At 41.4% G+C, this 23,434-nt stretch overlaps 1 protein-coding gene across 3 annotated transcripts in view; it reads right to left on the bottom strand.

Moving 5' to 3' along the window:
- The window catches only part of kdm4b (lysine (K)-specific demethylase 4B), a 349,744-nt gene that overhangs the window by 230,090 nt on the left and 96,220 nt on the right, over window positions 1-23,434 (bottom strand). For all 3 annotated transcript variants that reach the window (XM_028816605.2, XM_028816603.2, XM_028816604.2), the window contains exon 5: window positions 9,168-9,361. In XM_028816605.2, the coding sequence (XP_028672438.1) occupies window positions 9,168-9,361 (194 nt within the window). The remainder of the gene's footprint in view (window positions 1-9,167; window positions 9,362-23,434) is intronic.

Genomic DNA, 23,434 nt, shown 5'->3' with positions numbered 1-23,434 from the left:
AAACTTTGGACGTGAGCGTCAGTAGGCTTTGCGCCCTAAGAACCATGTTACCCAAACTATTCTATAACATTTCAGTCATTATTTACCACTCTGATGCTGGTCTTTCTGATCATAAAATAGTTAATTACGATAGCAATTGATGAGAAGTCGTCAGAATTATGGTATTTGAGGGTTCCTCCGGAGTGCTTCTGTCTATTACACGATTTCGCTCAAAAACTAATCGGGCCCATCGTCATCTCAAAACACACTTATGTTTCAAGTTTGGTATTTTTCCGTCCAGCCGTTTTAGCTCTCGACTGTCGGACAGACGCATGCACAAGTTTTTTCGTTGTGGTGGTTAGTTTAGGAATTTAGTCCAGTGGAGAAGACGTTTTTAGGGTTTGGGGATGGGTTAAGTTTAGGGAACAACAGGGTTCCCATGGGCTCTGTCCACATCACTAAAGTTTAAGCTCCATGGGTGCCTAGAGAGATGGACAGACCATCACCACTAATTTTTTGTAGCCTTATCTTTTTGTACTGAGGACCCCTCACATTTTCAGCCTGTTTCAATAGTATAATTTTGCTATAATTTTGGGTTTGTGGTCCTGATTAACCTTAGGGCCTAGGGGATTTTTTTGCTGGGGGTGGTTGAGGGTAAAGTTTAGGGTTTGGGTGTGGTTAGGTTAGATGTTAGGGTAAGTAGTAACTTGAAAAAACTGCTCGTTATTTTTGGGTACTAAATAAAAAAAAAGTAAGGGAAATCTTCAGAATTCTCTGGATTTATGCTTTGACTGCTAATAAAAGATGGTCTGTGCCCGTGTTTACAGTGCATCCAGAAAGTATTCACAGAGCATCACTTTTTCCACCTTTTGTTATGTTACAGCCTTATTCCAAAATTGATTAAATTCATTTTTTTCCTCAGAATTCTACACACAACACTTTATAATGACAATGTGAAAAAAGTTTACTTGAGGTTTTTGCAAATTTATTAAAAATAAAAAAACTTTAATGATAAAATAAACTACGTGATTAAAGTGGAAATTTTGAGATTAAAGTTGACATTTCGAGTTTTTTTTTCACTGTGTCCCTATTTTTTTTTTTCTTTTCTCTGTACCCTAATAAGCTTTCATATGACACTCAAGACGGCGGGCTACGACTTGCCTATCTGACAAATTCTTTTTAATTTCGGGCACTGTGTGAGCTTTCGAGTTTGAGCTTTCGAGTTTCTCCAACACTCTATGTCACTCGATCAACTTCCTTTGGTTATTTATACCACTGTTTAAACTAACAAATAGTACGTTTTTCTTTGTCTCCACTTGGTATTCGCTGAAATTCTTCTATTTTCCCCCGTGCTTTTGCCATTGCCTTTTCACAGAACGTTGAGCTTAAGGGCTATTTATATTGATTTGCATATTCAAAGAGGCGTAATTCTGGGAGGAGACGGGGCGGGACAGCAGGCGCGTGCACGTGCGTTACTTTTCACGCTGACTGAGATTTATGGAGTGGTAATATGTGGAAGTTGGCAAACACACAGATTTATGCATTTGGATTTTTTTTGTGCGTACACACAGTTCCGCTTTTGTCCTTACACCATGTTTTAGTGTGAATTGTACACACTGCGTTATGCATGAGGCCCTCATCTCCACACTCCACCGAACATACTCACACTTGGACAAAGCAGGCACCACATCCAGAATCAAGTTCTTTGAGTTTTACTTCCTAGTATATGAAGTATAGGGAAAGTATTGTAGTCATCCAAAGATTCGATGTCGAGATTTTGATGAATCTCAGTGTTTTAGAACTCCCTGTTAGAACTGTTTAGAACTGTTTTAGAACTAGAGTCCGAAAATACCATTTTTGGAATTATGTCTATGCATGTAAACACGATAACTTGAGAATGCTTTTCTCTTAAGGTCAACCAAATTTTGCATAGATGTATTAGGTGCAAAACGTAGATTTCTATCAACTTTTGGGCTATTTCCATTAACCGGAAGTGGTACTTTGCCTTTTATTCATGTAGCCGCAGAGTCCAATTTATTCAACTTTACTTTTAGAATAATTGTTCAATATATTATTAATTTAATTTGATTTGTTGTTGATGAATCTTTAATGTACATAATATAAAAATATAATCATTGTCTTGTGGTTTCCTCCTCAAATATCCATCCCCATATTTGAGTATACCACTCCTGATTTTTTCCAGTGCTTTTAACACCATTCTGCCTCACTGACTGGAGAAAAAGCTCAGGGCTTTGAATCCTGATGTCCCACAATCTCCTGGATCATAGACTACCTGACCAACAGAGTGCAGTTTGTGAAGCTGAGGGACTGTGCGTCAGAAATGGTGGTGTGTGATACTGGAGAACCTCAGGGAACTGTCCTGCCTCCCATCCTCTTCAGTCCTCTACACAGCAGACATCCAGCACAATACAAGCCAAATGCAGGAATTTTTCAGATGACTCATCCATCATAGAATGCATTAATAACAGAGATGAGTCACAGTACAGAAAGGTTGTGGAGGGCTTAGTCTTGTGGTGCAGGGACAACAACCTGCAACTCAACGTCAGCAAGACAAACAGACTAAGGACAGAGCAGACTGGACCTGCTAAGGAGATATGTTTTTTGATGTGTGTAGCTACCTGCTGGAACTGTTCTACCAGTGTGGTGTCCTAAACTGCAGTGGTGTTTTACACATTGGTCTCCTGGGGAAACAACCGGCACTCAAAAGACGCACAAGGCCTGAACAAACTTATCAGGAAGGCCTGCTCCATCATAGTAGGGTCAATCCAGGACACACTGGAAGCTGTTGTGGAAAAGAGGGACAATACCCTGCAACTCAATATCAGCAAGACAAAAAAAACCTAGTGATGAACTTCAGGTGTACCAAGAAGCCTCCGAGACCAGTCACCATTTATGGGGAGGACATGGAAGTGGTGCAGATCTACAAGTACCTGGGGGTTCACATGCAACAAACTGAACTAGTCTGACAATACTGGGACACTGGGCAAGAAGGACCAGAGCAAACAGGACTTGCTGAGAAGACTCAGGTCTTTGTATGTGTGCAGCAAGTTGTTGGAAATGTTCTACCAGTGTGGTGTCCTGGGGAAAGCAACCAGAGCACAAAAGAAGCACAATGCTGAACAAACTTATCAGGAGCAACCGGAGCACAAAAGAAGCACAATGCTGAACAAACTTATCAGGAAAGCCTGCTCCATCACAAGACAAACCCTGGATACACTGAAAGCTGTTGTGGAAAATAGGATGGTGGAAAAATCGGATGCCATCATGAAAAATCTCCCCCAGGAGGGCACTTTCTTAGAGCACTTTTAGCTATAGGCTCATTCCACCACAGTGTGGTGAGAAGAATATCTGGGGGTCTTTTCTTCCCAGTGCTATCAGGCAATTCAATGCTTCCACCTGGTGTACTTGTTAAATTGTTTTTATTTATCAATTGATTGGCTGTAATATTTATCCTGTGAGTCTGTATTTTTGATTTTTATGTTTGTGCAGGATGTTCCCCCTTGAATTAATATTGTTGTTATTACATGAGTGGCCATAACAGCAAGAAGATCATTTTTCCAGACGTACGGCTGTGGATCATTCATTGTTAAATAAATGTGCCCGTTACTCTCATTTGGTGTGAATGTCTAAGTCTTTCCATCTCAGTATTATTCTTGATGTTGATGCAAAGTGGCAACAGTTATGTATAGTTTAGCGCAATACCCTACTTCTTCCTCTACTACTTTGAACATTATTATTATTATTATCTTTGTGGTGAAGCCTTAGCATTAGTATCAGTAAAACTACAAAACATCATCTCGAGTGCCATTTTACAGCTCAGGGTGCTGTAACACTGCAATTAAAGAACATTCATGTATGAATAACAAGTTGGTTAAGTTTGCAGATGATACCAAGCTAGGTGGACTGGCAGATAATTGAAAATCCATTGAAACATCACAGAGGGGCTTGGACAGCAGACAGGCTTGGGCAGATTTGTGGATAATGAAATTTAGTGTTCAGCAAATGTAAAGAATTACATATAGGAAGTGAAAATGTGAGGTTTGTGAATACACAATGGGGGGAGGTCTGAAAACTGAAAGTCCACCTTATGAGAAGGATTTGGGAGTCACAGTGGACTCGATGCTATCAAAGGCCAGACAGTGTTCAGAAGCCATTAAGAAGGCTAACAGAATGTCAGGTTATATAGTGCCTTGATGTGTGCAGTACAAGTCACAGGGCGTTCTGCTCAAGCTTTATAACACACTAGTGAGGCCTCATCTGGAGTTCTGTGTGCAGATTGGGTCTCCAGACTACAAAAAGGACATAGCAGCATTGGAAAAGGTCCAGCAAAGAGCAACTAGGCCGATTCCAGGGGTACAGGGGTTGAGTTATGAGGAAAGATTAAAAGAGCTGATCATTTACAGTTTAAGCAAAAGAAGATTAAGAGGAGACCTGACTGAAGTCTTTAAAATTATGAAGGGAGTTAATCCAGTGGATCGAGATGGAGACTTTAAAATGAGTTCATCAAGAACACGGGGACACAGTTGGAAACTTATGAAGGGGAAATTTCACACAAACATTAGGAAGTTTTTTGTTTTTCTTTAGACAGAGAACCCCAGACAAATGGAATAAGAGACCAAGTAGTGTGGTAGACAGGATGACTTTAGAGACCTTTAAAACTCGACAATGTGATTCATGAAGAATTCAGTGGGTTGGACTGGTGGTCTTTGTTGGAATGAATGGCCTGCTGTCATCCAGAGCGTTCTAAATTTCTAAAATATTCTAATATCAGTATCCTTACCTTAACCCGACTGAGATGCTGTGGCATGACCTAAAAAGGGCTGTGCAATCAAGATAACCCAGAAATACTGATGGTGTGAAACAGATTTGTAGTGAGGAACTGTCTAAAATTCATCCTCAACATTGTGCAAATCTAGAGGCTTCAGGAAACATTTGGAGGAGGCTGCTGCTGCTAAAAGAGGATCTACAAGTTTTTTTTTTAAATGAAAGGGCCATTTACTTTTTTCAGCCTGGCACTGTGAACGATGATTCAATGTGCTCGATAAAAACATGACTGTCTTCATGGTGTGTGTTATTAGCTCAGTCAGGACTGTGTTTGTCTAGAATTGCGACTTCCATGATGATCAGACCACATTTTGCTAGTAATCAATACTCAAGTAGAGGAAATTCCTAAGGGTTCATTTACTTTTCTTGCAAGTACATTTACAGGGCGGCCCATATTTATCTATGATTGAAAAGATGTTATTGTCAGGAACCTACCAATGTTCTTATCATGTAACATAATGGAACATGAACATTAAGAACCTTCAATGTTTTTTCATCCCCAGTTCTCCATGGCGTGGTCCACCAATGCGCCATCCTGATACACGCCTGAAGACGAAGAGCAACTTTGCCACACGTGGCTTTGGCTTGGCACATCTGTACTGGCATCCTCTGAAAATCTCTGTGATAGCTGCATCTACCTCAGACATATTGTGGAAGTTATGTTGATACAGTCTGGTGGGGTTAAATTGGGAGACCAAGCCAGCCATTCCACAGGCCTGCGTCGGCCAATCCAGCGTTGCGGGAATGTTTCGTTCAACCACTATCGCATTGGTACACCATAGAGATGCCATTTTCGATACTTTTTGTGCAGCAGTTTAAATGCTACAGCCTGTAAAACGTCATAAACATAAATATGGGCCACCCTGTATAAACATGCAGGACCCCATTCCATTAAAGGAACTATTTTTTAATTAATAAGTCAGTTGACCCCTGGGGTGCTTGTGTAGGAGCCTTGAGTCTCACACCTCAATCTCCACATTCCCAGCACTTCCCCTTGGTGTTCATGATTTGACTGCTTTGTCAATGGTCTTCCATACTAATTTATTTGATGACCATCTTGATCTTCGTTCACCATAATACATCACCCTATAACACAGAAGCTCACCATTATTGGCTTTAATGGTTTTCAGGGTGTTAAATGGTACATTAAGTTAGAAAGCAATGGATGGAAAAGTGGGCTGCAGGCATGAGGACCTGGCAATAGAAACCAATTACCAAGAAGAAAAAATCGCCACCAGTGGTACTCTCTGCCTACATGAATTATATTTTCTGGAGACATTTTAATTATTGCTATGATATAACTTAAAAAAAATGATTGAGAACTAAATGTTAAGATCATGGCTCCCCCTTGTGGACACAAAAAAAATAAACTGTAACCAAAGCAAGTCTACATATTGAACTTCTCACTTTGCTTTGCCCAGTGAAACATATTTGACAGTCACTTCTCACCTAAATTTTAAATTGTATTTAAGTGTCCAGAAAGCTCTCATTATTTTTAGTATGGATGAACTATGCAGAAAACAGACAACCCACCAGGAAAAACAAAACAACAAGCTTAGGTACAGCTGCTGATGTGAATTTGTGTCATTTAGTTATAAGACAACACCACCACCACCACCACAGGTGACAGACAGACTCATCAACCCAGTCAAGATGTGATTACATATTGAAGCTGTGTCACTGACCAGAGAGGACACCACAGAATTACGAAAGCTGCCACCTAACATGGGAACCATGTTTCATGTGACCCATCTAGTCAACAATTCAAATAAGATTAAAGTGCACAATGCAGACTGTCATTTAAGGGTCTTTGCATGCATTTTGATCACACCATGCAGTAATGAAAACACTTTTTCAACATGGTCCACCATTTCAGGGCAGACCTATAAATACCTGGGAGTGCAGCTGGATGATAAATTGGACTGGACTGCCAATACTGATGCTCTGTGCAAGAGAGGACAGAGCTGACTATACTTCCTTAGAAGGCTGAAGTCTTTCAACATTTGCAATAAGATGCTGCAGATGTTCTACCAGACGGTTGTGGCGAGCGCCCTCTTCCATGAGGTGGTGTGCTGGAGAGGCAGCATAAAGAAGAAGGATGCCTCACACCTGGACAAACTGGTGAGGAAGGTAAGCACAGAGCTGGACAGTTTGACATCCATTGCAGAGCGACGGGCGCTGAGCAGGCTCCTATCGATCATGGAGAATCCACTGCATCCACTGAACAGTATCATCTCCAGACAGAGGAGCACCTTCAGCAACAGACTGCTGTCACTGTCCTGCTCCACTGACAGACTGAGGAGATCGTTCCTTCCCCACACTATGCGACTCTTCAATTCCACCCCTAAAGTTAACATTATACAAAGTTATGGACTGTTATACCTGCCTCGCACTCTCCACCTTGCACTTTTTAACTTGCACTGTGTTTTTATCACTCTCTAATTAATATTGTTTTTATCAGTATGCTGCTTCTGGAGTATGAGAATTTCCCCTTGGGAATTAATAAAGTATCTATCTATCTGTCTATCTATCTATCAGTCATAATGTTTGAGACAATTGTGTTTGTGATTCCTCAGGTGGGTTTTAAGGCTTCATAAGATACCTTGGCTTGCTTCTACCCTTTGGAGTCTGTAGTTGCCATCATTCAACATGAGAACAAAGAAGCCATTATGAGGTTGAAACACAAGAATAAAACCATTGGAGAGATCAAAAAACCTTAGGATGAGCGAAATCAACTGTCTGGAATATCATGAAGGAGCAAGAACACACTGGTGGGCTCAGTAATCACAAAGGGACTGGTAGGCCAAGGAAGATCCCCTTGCTGATGACAGAAGAATCCTCACTTTAGTAAAGAAAAAAGCCCTCCAAACGCCTGTCCGACAGATCAGAAACAGTCTTCAGGGGGCTGATGTGAATGAGTCAGAGGTGACAATCTACAAAAGACTCCATGGACAGAAACACAGAGGCCTCACTGTAAGATGGAGACCACGAGAACAGGGTGGCCAGATTATAGTTTGTGAGAAACAACTTCAAAGAGCCTGCAGAATTCTGGGAATAAGTCTTGTGGACAAACGAGACAAAGAAGAACCTCATTAGAGTGATGCGAGAGCAAAGTGTGGAGACCACAAGGAACTGTCCAAAATCTAAAGCAGACCACCCCATCTGTTAAACATGGTGGTGCTGGGGGTGTTACGGCTTGGGCATGTATGGATGCCACTGGTCGTGGCACACTTCTCTTCACTGATGATGTGACTGCTGACGGCACAATGAATTCTGAGGTGAACGGAAACATCTGATCTGCTCAAGTCCCTGTACATGCCTCCAAACTCATTGGATGGTACTTCATCCTACAACAAGGTAATAAGCCAAACAGACTGCTGAGGCAACACAGGAGTTTTTAAAGCTAAAAAAAAGAAAATTCTTGAATGGCCGAGCCAGTTACTTGATTTCAATCCAACTGAGCAGGCCTTCCATATGCTGATGAGAAAACTTAAGGGGACAAGCCCTCTGAAACAAGCAGGAGCTGGATGGAGATGGCTGCATTAGAGGCTTTACAGAGCATCACCAAAGAATACCCTCAGCACCTGGTGACGTCTATGAATTGCAGACTTCAAGCAGTCATTACATGCTGTCATGCTGGGATACGTGACAAAATTCTAAATATGATGGCTTTAACAGACCTGCCATTGCTGTGTCCAAACATTATGGTGTCCTGAATTGGGTGGGACTGTGTAGAAAACTGTTGTGTGACCAAAACGTATACAAATCCAATTAAATGAAAGCCTGCAATGTGCACTTTAATCATTATGTCTGAATTGCTTGATTTGTCATTTTAAACTGAGGAGCAAAGGGGTAAATCAAGGAGAAATGTGTCTTTGTCCCAAACATTATGGAGGGCACAGTATAAATCACATACGGTATATCAATTTTCTAACCTACATATCCAAACCAGTCTTATGGACAGGTAGTTGCAACTCTGGCAGCACTGGGCACCGGCAGGAACTGGGCCTGAACATGATGTCCATCTATTGCAGGCCACAGTCACACACACTTGTACAGGACCAATCTACATTCACTAAGAAACCCTAACACGTTTGCCTTAAATTATCCTTAGTTTATGCAGCGGCGAAAACAAAAAAGAAAAATGCATTCATCTCTAGAAGTATCAAGACAATCCTGTCATCATCACACTGCTATGGCAAACACAATTACACCACCATTACCTTGAGAAAACAATATTCAAAAAAATCTGAATTTTCAAATCAGAAATTGCTGCCTGGCATCACCTACTTGTTGTCATCTGTAAATGGTATCTCAGTAGAACCGAAAAAACAGCAACTCACCAGGACTTGGGTTCCCCGAAGTGCAGGTAGTTAATGCTGTACAAGTCCATGTCCTCTGTGTGCCAGGCAAATGTCGTCTTCCACATTCCAAAATACAAATATGGGGTGTTGACTCCTTCAATGACGATGCCACACTCCTGCTCTACCATGTCCAACAGAGTATCCAGATTGCCAATATTCCACTCATCAATTCCCTAAAACACAAAGACGACTGTTCTTTATTACCTTAGAGATGGTAGAAGTAAATCTTGAGAACTTTCATCCTTTCCTGGAGACCACTGCTTACTTTACATTTATATTTTATCATTGTTGGCACACTTTTACCATATACAGTGGATTAAGAAAATATGTAGACCCCTTCACTTTATGCACACTTTACTATGTTGTAGATTTAATATTAAATTGACACATTTGTCCATCAACTGGTACATTTTTGCCCATATACAGTGCTATGATAAAGTATTTGCCCCCTTCCTGATTTCTTAGTTTTTGCATGTTTTTCATAAATAAATGTTTCAGATCATCAAACAAATTTAAATATTAGACAAAGATAACCCAAGTAAACACAAAATGCAGTTTTTTAAGTGATGATTTTATTTATTAAAGAAAAAAAAAAAACTATCCAAACCTATATGGCCCTATGTGAAAAAGTAATTGCCCCTCCACCTGTTAATTCATGAAGTAACTGTGGTTAATCATATTTTTTGGAAAGCTGAGTTCAATCTCACTATCCACACCCAGGCCTGATTACTGCCAGACCTTAAATAGAACCCATCAGACAAAGTGAAGACGGCCAAAAGATAACAAAAAGGAAGACATCCATCATGCCGTGATCTAAAGAAATTCAGGAAAAGATGAGAAACAAAGTAATTAACATCAATCAGTCTGAAAAAGGTTACAAAGCCATTTCTAAAGCTTTCGTACTCCAGCAAGCCATAGTGAGAGCTATTATCCACAAATGGAGAAAACATGGAACAGTGGTGAACCTTCCCAGGAGTAGCAGGCCTACAACAATTACTCCAAGAGTGCAGCGACGACTCATCCAAGAGGTCACAAAAGAACCCAGAACAACATCTAAAGAACTGCAGGCCTCACTTGCCTCAGTTAAGGTCAGTTTTCATGACTCAACCATAAGAAAGAGACTGGCATGCATGTTTCAAGTTCCAAGGCGAAAACAACTGCTGACAAAAAAAGAACATAAAGGCTCATCTCACATTTGCCAAAAAACAACTTGATGATCCCTAAGACTTTTGGGAAAATATTCTGTGGACTGACAAAACAAAAGTTGAACTTTTTGGAAGGTGTGCGTCCCGTTACATCTGACGTAAAAGCAACACAGCATTTCAGAAAAAGAACATCATATCAACAGTCAAACATAGTGGTGGTAGTGTGATGGTCTGGGGCTGCTTTGCTGCTTCAGGACCTGTACAAGTAGCTGTGATTGATGGAACCATGAATTCTGCTGTTTACCAAAAAATCCTGAAGGAGAATGCCCGGCCATCAGTTCATGACCTCAAGCTGAAGCACACTTGGGTTCTGCAGCAGGGCATTGATCTAAAACACACCAGCAAGTCCACCTCTGAATGGCTTAAGAAAAACAAAATGAAGGTTTTTGGAGCGGCCTAGGCAAAGTCCGGACTTGAATTCAATTGAGATGCTGTGGCACGACCTTAAAAAAGCAGTTCATGCTCGGAAACCCTCCAATGTGGCTGAATTAAAACAATTCTGCAAAGAAGAGTGAGCTAAAATTCCCCCACAGCGATGTGAAAGACTCATTGCCAGTTATCGCAAACGCTTGATTGCAGTTGTTGCTGCTAAGGGTGGCAAAACCAGTTATTAGGTTTAGGGGGCAATTACTTTTTCACATAGGGCCATGTAGGCTTGGATATTTTTTTTTCCTTAATAAATAAAATCATCACTTAAAACTGCATTTTGTGTTTACTTGGGTTATAGTTGTCTAATATTTAAATTTGTTTGATGATCTGAAACATTTATGTGCGACAAACAAGCAAAGAAATAAGAAATCAGGAAGGGGGCAAATAGTTTTTCACAGCACTGTATGTACACCCATGACAAAGTGAAAACTTGTTTTCACAAAGGTTTGTTTGTAAATTTGTGAAAAATCCTAAGTCTCTTGTTCCTAGAAGTATTCGTAACCATTGTCATGGCCTTCCAAATTGTGTCTGGGTGCCTCCTGTTTGCTTCGATTCTCCTTGAGATGTTTCTAGAACTTGATTGGAGTTCACTTATGGCAAACTGAATTGATTGGGCATCATTTAGAAAGGCACACATGTTCCTGTGTAGAGAAGGTCACGTAATTCACGCTGCATGTCAGGACAAACACCAAAACATGAAGTCCAAGACCAGTGTGATCAAATTGGGCGAGGGGATCAAACCATTTCTAAAGCTTTGACTGCTTCCCAAGAACACAGTGGTCTCAAGAATCGTGAAATGGAAGACGTTTGGACTCCGTCTGGCCAAAATGAGTATAAATGAAACAGGAAGGACGTCATTCAGGGAGGTGTCCAAGAACCCAATGGTCACTCTAACAAAGTTTCACAAGTCCCCCTACTGAGACGGCAGAACTTGTCAGAAGGACACAGTAGTTGTAAAGTGGAAGAAGTATGGAACCTTCAGGACTCTTCACTAGAGTTGGCTATCCTAACAAACTGAGTAACCATGCAATAAGGCTCTTGGTCTGAGAGTTGTCCAAGGACCCAACGGTCACCCTAACTGAGCTTCAGAACTGCTTTGATAAGATGGGGTAACCTGTCAGAAGAGCGAGCATCTCAGCAGCATTCCATCAATCATGTGTTTATGACAGATGGGATAGATGGAAGACACTCTTAAGAAAAAAGCAAATGGCAGCTGAAACGACAGTAACAACAGGAGCAGATGTGTGATGATGTGATGAGGCAATAACTGAATTCTATGGGCAGAACTCCAAGCAGCATGTCTGGTGAAGATCAGGCACTGCTCTTCACCTGCCCAATACCATCACTACATTGCAGCATGGTGGTGGCAGCATCATGCTATGGAGGTGCTTCTCAATACAAGGGACAGGAAGACTGGTCACAATTGACAAGAAGGTGAATGCGTCCACATACAGAGAGGTCCTTAAAGAAAACCTGCTTCAGAGTGCACGCCAATTTGGACTGGGGTGCGATGGTTCATCTTTCAGAACGATGAATGACCCGAAGAATACAGCCAAGACAAAAATGGAGTGGCTTCGGGACAAGTCTCAAGTGAACTTGAGTGGCTGAGCCAAAGCCCAAACTTTACCTCATAGAACATCTATGGAGTTACCTGAGGATGGCTGTTTAAAGATTCTTTCTGTCTAAATTCATGAAGCTGGAGAGGATCTGGAAGGAAAAAAATAATGGGATAAACTGCTCAGATCCAGGTGTGCAAACCTTGTAGAGACTTAACCTTGAAGACACAAAACTAAAGTTGCTGACAAAGGGGCTTCTACAAAGCACTGAATGAAGGGTCTGGGTGGTTTTGTGAATGGGAGATTTCAGATTCTGATTTTTAATAAATTGGTCAACCTTTCTGAAAATGTCTTCACTTTGTCCTTATTGGAGTGGTGGCTCTGAGGCTAGGGATCTGCACTAGCAATCGGAAGGTTGCCGGTTCGAATCTCGTAAATGCCAATAGGGACTCTGCTCTGTTGGGCCCTTGAGCAAGGCCCTTAACCTGCAATTGCTGAGCGCTTTGAGTAGTGAGAAGAGTGCTATATAAATGCAAAGAATAATTAGTAATAATTAATGTAGATTGATGGGCAAAATGGCAAATTTATCCACTTAAAATTAAATCTACAACACAATAAATTGTGCAGAAAGTGAAGGGGTCTTTATACTTTCTGAATCCTCTGTAAACACAAAATTTTTCACAAACTGTATCTTCCCATTGTAAATGAAATCTGCGACTAAAAACAAAAATGCTGGAAAATTCCAGTAGTGTGGCACGGCCTTTAGGGGTCTGTCGTTGGCCCACTACTTTTTCAAATGCATACAAAATCACATACACTCTGGTAAAGTCACAAAAGTTACAACATTAGTAGATAATGCCAAAATTGGATGGGGGAGATGGGGGAGTTATAGCAGATAGTGAGGAGGTGGGAAAAATAATTCAAAAATGCTTGACAATCTTCATTTTCAAGTGTTTACGCAATCCTGAAGTGTCATGTGGAAAAGGTGTTAGATGTGGGCAAAAGAATCTCTTCTCTTATATATATATTTCTCTTCTGGTTCGTCCAGCATCCACTTCAAAACCAGTCCCGCCCATAAGCAGCCGACATGGCATATCTCGATTCCCATTCGTCCTCTTCCAAACCCTTCCCCACGCTGCCTGCGGCCTCCCATACACCTTGCTATTTTCGTTATACTGCGACTGTTGTTTCCTAAGCCTTTGTTATAAAATGAACGACAGTATCTTCTCTGTCGACGGGTTTTTGTACAACGCCATCTCTGTTCCGGGATCCGGCAACTGCCTATTCCTATCAGTGGGTTATTTCTTGACACAAACGGTTGACGAAGGCAATGCACTCTCACTACCGGACCTTTGCGGGAGCCACCTGTGTCTTTACAACAGCTTCTTACACAGCAAGTCTTTACAACAGCTTCTTACACAGCAAACATCAGAAGCTAAAAATTATCGTGAACACAATCGAGAATACAACTCTTCTCTAGCATTTGCTTCCATGGGTGCACAGATAACTCAACCTCCTGGCCACAGACCACACTGTTTTAAAATACACGGGCAAATTCATCACCAAATCTCTCCACTATACGCTAACACTTCTACCTCTCCAGGATATGGACAGTTGTATGTTTTTGACACAGTGTAAGCTACTTAAGTACGCTTACAAAATAAAGCAAACTCTGCATGCAGCGAAAATGTACTTCTCCAGCTAGATTCCACGCTCAGAACCATCAACCCCTTCGCTAAATCATACAAACACATGCATGAAATCACTCAGTCCAATCCAACAGCATCTGTACGAATGGTTTTCAAGGAAAACCCTAGGCAGGATTTATGACGATACACACGATATGTCACACCGATGTTGCAGCGATTTTCGTCGGAGAAGATGGCGAACCGCCTGCCGAAAGGGACATTTGCATCTATCCCATAGGCAGCTCCTGTAAACAGATTTCCACGTTCAATATGAATTGCGATTCTATGGTTTACCCACTTTTATTCCCTTACGGAGACATTGGCTGGCACAAAGATTTACAACATGTTCCTCATAAAAGAACCACCAAGCGAATAACGCTTGCTCAATGCCAATTTTACGCATACAGATTAGCAATGAGAAATACATTTAGTATTTTGCACTACACTGGCAAACTACTCCAACAGTACATCGTAGATGCGTATGTTAAAGCAGAGGGCATGCGTCTCAATTATCTCAGATTACATCAACAAGATCTGTGCGTGGAACAATACAAAGGACTATCAGACACACTGCAAGCAAACGCTGAAAATAACAACGAACGTGTAGGCAAAATGATCATATTACCGTCCACATTTCCAGGAAGTCCAAGATACATGCAACAAAACTATCAGGATGCCATGGCCATAGTACGTAAATTCAGAAAGTCTGATTTATTTATCACTTTCACATGTAATCCTGCTTGGACGGAAATTCTACATGCACTCTCGGATACCCAAAGACCAGAGCACAGACCTGACACCAGTCTTCAGCCACGGTCAGTTGTACGTGGCTTTTTCTACGGTTAGATCTTTTGACTCTTTATCTGTCGTCTCCACCAAAACACTTATGCACAACTGCGTCTTTCAAGAAGTATTTATTTCTTCTTGATTTTTGAATTCCTTTCTCACCATTTTCCTATTCTTACACCACTGTATGCTACAGTGGGCGTCGGCTAGTTATAAATACAAAAGAAGAACTGCAGTCTTACGGAAAGCAATCCCTAAAAAGGATTTAAGGGTTTATGTTAATACATAATTCGCACGAGCTAAACAATGTGCAGAGGTGGTTAAAAAAGCAAATAAAATATTAGGTTATGTTACAAAGGCTGCTGCATATAAATCAAGGGACATTACAGTCAGACTATGGCATGAACTAGAAAGGCCACATCTCGAGTATTGTGCACAGTTCTGGTCACCACGCTACAATAAAGACACAGCAGCACTTGAAGTTGTGCAGAGGAAAGCAACCTGGTGCATCATGGGACTTAAGGACATGTCTTAGTGTGACAGGCTGAGACAATTCAACTTGTTTAGTCTGGACCAGCGGTGGCTGCATGGTGACCTAATCCAAGACTTCAAAATTCTCAAAGGCTTCAATAAAGTGGATCCAGCAGAATTCATTCAACTACATAGTGAATCACCAGTTGAAATACTGAAAGCAAGAAATGGAACATGATGTACCACATTACAAGTGATACTGTTGGTTATACCAATAAAAGACAGCTGGACCATTATTATTACTATTAATAACTTGCCAGCTCCATGTGCGTATTAGTGAAACAGGATAGTGAGGAGGACCCTGCCTGGCTCCCCACTCCTGACACCACGCGTCCCCCTCCCCTCGGCCCGCAGCCTATCTGTCTGAACATATCAGCCCTGTAAGCGAACTATGATTCTTAGCGAAATGAGAAAAGTCGCAAAATCAACCAGAATGTTCAACCAAATTCTAGAAAAAAAAATCTGTTAAGTATTTCTACCGTGAAAAGCGGACAGACAGATGTTGGATATATATATATATATATATAGTAGAGTCTCGCTAATCCAACATTCTGTATTATCCGACGTCCCACCGCAAAAATAAAAAAAAAAAAAAAAAAAAAACCACGCATCAATCAGCAACAAGAACTGCAAGTTGTGACCGTAATCTATTTTTTGTTGCCAAGTTCATTTTTTCAGTTAAATTTTTCTGTTGTTTTGTTGTAAAACCTGATTACAGTGGATTATGTGGCTGGCCCTCTCTGGCTGGCGCGTGTGTGTGTGTGTGTGTCTCTCTCGTGCGCATGTGTGCGTGTGTGTGTGTGCATGCGTCTCTCTCGCGTGTGTGTACGTGCGTGCGTCTCTCGCGTGTGTGTGTGTGTGTGTCTGTCTGTGTCTCTCTCTCTCTCTCGCGCTCTCTCTCTAACGCTGCACAGGGAGAGACTGAACACGTGCGGAAATCATCGGCGCGCACAAACCGAAAGGGAAACTGGCTTGTTCCTATACCGAGTGTGTGGTCTTTTTGGTCATAACCCGATCTGTACATTTTCAGAGATGTTCGTGAACTGAGGTTCCACTGTATTAGGCCCGTAATGTGTAAAATTATAACATAGTTTGACGTTTAATAGGCTTTTTCTTAACACATCCCATTATCCGACAATTTCGCTTATCCGACGTTATGCCAGCCCGTTTATGTCGGATAAGCGAGACTCTACTGTGTGTGTGTGTGTGTGTATATATATATATATATATATATATATATATATATATATATATATATATATATATATATATATATATACACAGTGCATCCGAAAAGTATTCACAGCGCATCACTTTTTGTTATGTTACAGCCTTACTCCAAAATGGATTAAATTCATTTTTTTCCTCAGAATTCTACACACAACACCCCATAATAACAACCTTAAAAAAGTTTACTTGAGGTTTTTGCAAATTTATTAAAAATAAAAAAGCTGAGAAATCCCATGTCCATAAGTATTCACAGCCTTTGCTCAATACTTTGTCGATGCACCTTTGGCAGCAATTCCAGCCTCAAGTCTTGTTGAATATGATGCCACAAGCTTGGCACACCTATCCTTGGCCAGTTTCGCCCATTCCTCTTTGCAGCACCTCTCAAGCTCCATCAGGTTGGATGGGAAGCGTCAGTGCACAGCCATTTTAAGATCTCTCCAGAGATGTTCAATCGGATTCAAGTCTGGGCTCTGGCTGGGCCACTCAAGGACATTCACAGAGTTGTCCTGAAGCCACACCTTTGATATCTTGGCTGTGTGCTTAGGGTCGTTGTCCTGCTGGAAGATGAACCGTCGCCCCAGTCTGAGGTCAAGAGCGCTCTGGAGCAGGTTTTCATCCAGGATGTCTCTGTACATTGCTGCAGTCATCTTTCCCTTTATCCTGACTAGTCTCCCAGTCCCTGTCACTGCAAAACATCCCCGCAGCATGATGCTGCCACCACCATGCTTCACTGTAGGGATGGTATTGGCCTGGTGATGAGCGGTGCCTGGTTTCCTCCAAACATGACTGGCATTCACACCAAAGAGTTCAATCTTTGTCTCATCAGACCAGAGAATTTTCTTTCTCATGGTCTGAGAGTCTTTCAGGTGCCTTTTGGCAAACTCCAGGCAGGCTGCCATGTGCCTTTTACTAAGGAGTGGCTTCCGTCTGGCCACTCTACCATACAGGCCTGATTGGTGGATTGCTGCAGAGATGGTTGTCCTTCTGGAAGGTTCTCCTCTCTCCACAGAGGACCTCTGCAGCTCTGACACAGTGACCATCGGGTTCTTGGTCACCTCCCTGACTAAGGCCCTTCTCCTCCGATCACTCAGTTTAGATGGCCGGCCAGCTCTAGGAAGAGTCCTGGTGGTTTCAAACTTCTTCCACTTAAGGATGATGGAGGCCACTGTGCTCATTGGGACCTTCAAATCAGCAGAAATTTTTCTGTAACCTTCCCCAGATTTGTGCCTCGAGACAATCCTGTCTCGGAGGTCTACTGACAATTCCTTTGATTTCATGCTTGGTTTGTGCTCTGACATGAACTGTCAACTGTGGGACCTTATATAGACAGGTGTGTGCCTTTCCAAATCAGGTCCAGTCAACTGAATTTACCACAGGTGGACTCCAATGAAGCTGCAGAAACATCTCAAGGATGATCAGGGGAAACAGGATGCACCTGAGCTCAATTCTGAGCTTCATGGCAAAGGCTTTGAATACTTATGTACATGTGCTATCTAAATTTTTTTACTTTTAATAAATTTGCAAAAATCTCAAGTAAACAGTTTTCACGTTGTCATTATGGGGTGTTGTGTGTAGAATTCTGAGGAAAAAAATGAATTTAATCCATTTTGGAATAAGGCTGTAACATAACAAAATGTGGAAAAAGTGATGCGCTGTGAATACTTTCCGGATGCATTGTGTATATATATATATATATATATATATATATATATATACACACACATATATATACAGTATATATACACAGAGAGACAGAGAGAGAGAGAGAGAGAATATAGTAATGCCTTCTTAATAAAAATATTACTACTACTACTAATTGGGTCTTCATAATAATAATAAAATTACTACTACTAATTAGATCTTCATAATAATAACAATAATAATAGTATTACTACTACTAACTAGGTCTTCATAAGAATAATAATATTACTACTACTAATTAGGCTTTCATAATAATAATAAAATTACTACTACTAATTAAGCTTTCATAATAATACAAATAGTATTACTACTACTAATTAGGTCTTAATAAAAATAATAATATTACTACTACTAATTATGTCTTCATAATACTGTAATAATAAAATTACTACTACTAATTAGGCTTTCATAATAATAATAATAAAAAAAACAGTTTTACTACTACTTATTAGGTCTTCATAATGTTATTAATGTTACTACTACTAACTAGGTCTTCATAATAATAATATTACTACTACTAATTAGGCTTTCATAATAATAATAAAATTACTACTACTACTAATTAAGCTTACATAATAAATAATAATAATAATAGTATTACTACTACTAACTAGGTCTTCCATCCATCCATTTTCCAACCCGCTGAATCCGAACAGGGTCACGGGGGTCCGCTGGAGCCAATCCCAGCCAACACAGGGCACAAGGCAGGGAACCAATCCCGGGCAGGGTGCCAACCCACCGCAGGACACACACAAACACAGCCACACACCAAGCACACACTAGGGCCAATTTAGAATCGCCAATCCACCTAACCTGCATGTCTTTGGATTGTGGGAGGAAACCGGAGCGCCCGGAGGAAACCCACGCAGACACGGGGAGAACATGCAAACTCCACGCAGGGAGGACCTGGGAAGCGAACCCAGGTCCCCAGGTCTCCCAACTGCGAGGCAGCAGCGCTACCCACTGCGCCACCGTGCCGCCCTAACTAGGTCTTCATAACAATAATACAATTACTATTACTAATTAGGCTTTCATAATAATAATAATAAAAATAGTATTACTACTACTTATTAGGTCTTCATAACGTTATTAATGTTACTACTACTGATTAGGTCTTCATAATAATAATATAATCACTACTACTAATTAGGCTTTCATAATATTATTTATATTACTACTACTAATTAGCTCTTCATTTTTAAAGGAAACAAACCAATTGGTTTATCATTTCCATTAAATACCATTGAAATCCAAATCTATGGGTTGCCCTCCAAGAAGATTCTACCTAGGGCCCCAGGCTGGCTAGGGGAGGCAGTGATGTGATCTGAATTGTTTTTTAAATTAATAATGATGTCTTACTACAGCCTCAACCAAAAAAAAAAAAAAAAAAAACTTTTATCTAATAAACCATTTATGACCACTAGATGGCAATATAGCCAAAGAATGCAGCTTTTACCAGTCATGTAACATTCCTTCCTTTTTTCTGTTGATAAAGGTAAATGTTAAGAAAACGGACTCCAGTGCAACAATATTTGATGCTCCACCAGTCCGTTCATCTGTGTTCTAAACCCACTTTTATCCTGAGACGGGACAGTGGGGAAACTGGAGCCTATCCCAGCAGGAATAGGACATAAGGCAGGAACAATCCCTGGACAGGGCTCCAGTCCATTCAATTATAGTTTATTCTACTATAGTGCTCTTATCCAAAGACTAACTCAGACTAACTCAGAAAACATATACAGATCTACAGTAAAGAAAGTGCAAAATACTTTGCATCTGTGGGGGTTATATTCCTGAAAACCCCAGGGTACAGAGAAAACTGCTAATACTGACCATATGAGAAAAAATTAGTTAAGTTCCGGCACAACGTAGGTTTGAGGGGAGAACAAGCAGGGGGAGACAGGGTTGGACCAATGAAGCAGACCCCACTCTTACCCCTCATGGCTTGATAATGATCCATCTGCAGGTTCACAAATGTAAACCTTGTTATGACTTTCACTTTCTCTATAGTCAAGTTCAATGGTCTTCTAGGTGCTCCACCAGAGACCACGAGTGACTGCAGCTGGGCTGATCTGAGGACTTCACTAAACCATCTAATCAGTGTGTACAAGGGGCATGGACTTAATCAGTGTGAGCTTCTGACCCACACTTATTGGAAGTCCCTTATTTGTGGGGAAAAATTGCAAGCGAATAGGGTTCAACGGCTGACCCACATTTCTCTGCATCAAAGAGCTTGAAGCTCCTGTGATCCAATATTACCAAGAAGTTTAAGGCCCACGCAACTGTAGCCGACATCCCTGGAGGTAAAATGACCCAAAGCTTGAAGAGAAAGAACCAAGGAAAACTTCAAAACAGGTCCAAGCTGCCCTTCAAGCTCAACGTACAACAGTTTCAGGTTATACCATCCATGACCCCAGGTTAGAAGATCGAGAAAGACCCTACTTGTAAATAAGCAATGGAAACAAGCTAATGAGTTTGCCATAATGATGCATGTTGACAAGCCACAGTCCTGCTGCATGAACAGCATAAACAAAAGAAGTGGTTGGCTTGGAAAATGGACGTATTTTCATAGTTTTTAAGTGCTCCATAGCCTCCAGTGTAAACTGCCAATGATGGCAAGATATATATATATATATATATATATATATATATATACTTTTTTTTAATTATATAGAGTGATTACCTTTAGAGCACAATTTTGCCTGGCAAAGCATATATAGCATGCTTTGACTTGAAAAATACCAAAGTTATGCTTTAATGCAGATCATGTTGTTTGCTTTGCCTTATCTGTCTGTGACCTTTGGCACACACTCAAGTGATTCGCTGCTGAGTGTGAAGTGTCAAGGATGAGGACCATCAACTGTGAGGTCATGGTTCTCTCACAGAAGAGAGTGGATTGGTCTCTACAGGTGAAGGGGGAACAACCACCAGTAGTCAAGGAGTTCAGGAATATTAGGAGCTTGTTAATGAGTACAAAATGGAAAAGTGACATCGACAAGCAGATTGGAATGGTGGCAGCTTTTCTGTGGACACTGTACTGATCTGCAGAGCCAATTTTAAAGGCAAAGTTAGAGGTGTTTTTTTTTTTTTTTGAGGTTTACCGGTCATATACAAGACCAAATCAGAAAAGGTTGGGACAGTAAGTGATCCTTAACTCTTTCAGGGCGGATGTCGACTTTTGTCAAAAGGAGGGTTGATGGTGGAAATCAACTGTAAACAGTAACAAAACCTGCCTTTATTTTTTTATTTGGACTCGCTTTGCTAGAAGGAAAGTTAGCTTCATTGGTTTGACAGTGTTTCCCTGTACTCTCGTGAGTAGCAAGGAGCAAACTACGGCAAAAATGTCATATGTTTTGCATTTTATCGCTTAATTGGACTATGACTTGCCTGACTCCGATGTTGATACAAATGATCGAATATGAATGTGAGGTACCAGCATCAGCTGATCTGTCCCCAGGTGATTGGTCCCCAGCTGATCGTGGTGCTGAACAGACTCATGTAGCTGACATAGCAATGTTCGCATGGGAGGACCGCCACTTACAATGCCAAGAGGTACAAAGAAGATTGTGATGCACTCCTGGTGAACTGGCAGCCACAGCACGCAGCAACAGATGTTTTATGTTTACTTTGTGTGCCTTTCAAAAAACTTTTTTGGAAAAAATATTCAGACCTGGGCGGCACGGTGGCGCAGTGGGTAGCGCTGCTGCCTCGCAGTTGGGAGATCTGGGTACCTGGGTTCGATTCCCAGGTCCTCCCTGCGTGGAGTTTGCATGTTCTCCCCGTGTCTGCGTGGGTTTCCTCCGGGCGTTCCGGTTTCCTCCCACAGTCCAAAGACATGCAGGTTAGGTGGATTGGCGATTCTAAATTGGCCCTAGTGTGTGCTTGGTGTGTGGCTGTGTTTGTGTGTGTCCTGCGGTGGGTTGGCACCCTGCCCGGGATTGGTTCCTGCCTTGTGCCCTGTGTTGGCTGGGATTGGCTCCAGCAGACCCCCGTGACCCTGTGTTCGGATTCAGTGGGTTGGAAAATGGATGGATGGATATTCAGACCTCAAAGAGTTAAATGTACTTTGACTTTTATTTCATTGCAGACAGTACGAACCCAAGACATTGCAGGTTCTGTCTGCTCAACTCCATTTCATTTGTTAATATACATCCATTTCTGCATTTCAGGCCTGCAACACATTCCAAAAAAGATTGGGACGGGGTCAAATAAGGGCGATTATTGAGGTAAAATAATTCAATAATGATGTGACTTCAAATAGGTGGCCGGAATCAGGATTTGGTATCCGTGAAAGGCCGAGTCTTTGAGGAGCAAAGATGGGCAGAGGATCTCCAGTTTGTCAACAAATGTGTGATGAAATGATTTGAGATGTTTAAAAAAACAATGTTCCTCAAAGAAAGAGTTTGCTTATTTCTCCCTCTACGGTGCATAATATCATGAAATGACTCAAGAATCTGGAAGAATTTCAGTGCGAAAAAGGGCAAAGGTACAAACCTAAGCTGAACACCCGTGATGTCTGATCTCTCATCAAGAAGCATCACTCATCGATAGCTGATAGATCCACATGGACGAGGGATGACTTTGGCAAATCTTTGTCAAGCACTACAGTACAGAGTTACATTCACAAATGCCACTTCAAACTTTACTGTGCTAAAAAGAAGCCTTACGTTAACCATTCAGAAGAGGCGTCGACTTCTCTGGGCTCAGAGGCCTCTGGAATGGACCATCACGCATGGAAACGTGTACTGTGGTCAGACAAATCAGTATTCCAGATCTTTTTTGAAAGAAGTATACGCCGGGTGTGCCAGACCAAAGACAAAAAAACACCATCCAGACTGTTATCAGCAACAAGTCCAAAAGCCTGGGCCTGTCAGTTGTGTCAGTGCCCTTGGCAAAGGCCATTTATCCTTCTGTGATGGCAGCATTAGTGCAGAAAAGTACATTGAGATTTTAGAGCAACATACGCTGCCTTCAAGACGACGTCTTTTCCAGGGACGTCCATGCATTTTTCAACATGACAATGAAAATCCACACTCAGCACGCATTACAAAGGCATCACTGCAGAAGAAGAGGGTCCACGTATTGGACAGGCCTGCTTGCAGTCCTCAACTGTCCCCAAC

The sequence above is a fragment of the Erpetoichthys calabaricus genome, chromosome 12, assembly GCF_900747795.2.
Source record: "Erpetoichthys calabaricus chromosome 12, fErpCal1.3, whole genome shotgun sequence".
NCBI classification, from domain to species: Eukaryota; Metazoa; Chordata; class Cladistia; order Polypteriformes; family Polypteridae; genus Erpetoichthys; species Erpetoichthys calabaricus.
This window is presented reverse-complemented; position numbering and strand designations above follow the sequence as displayed.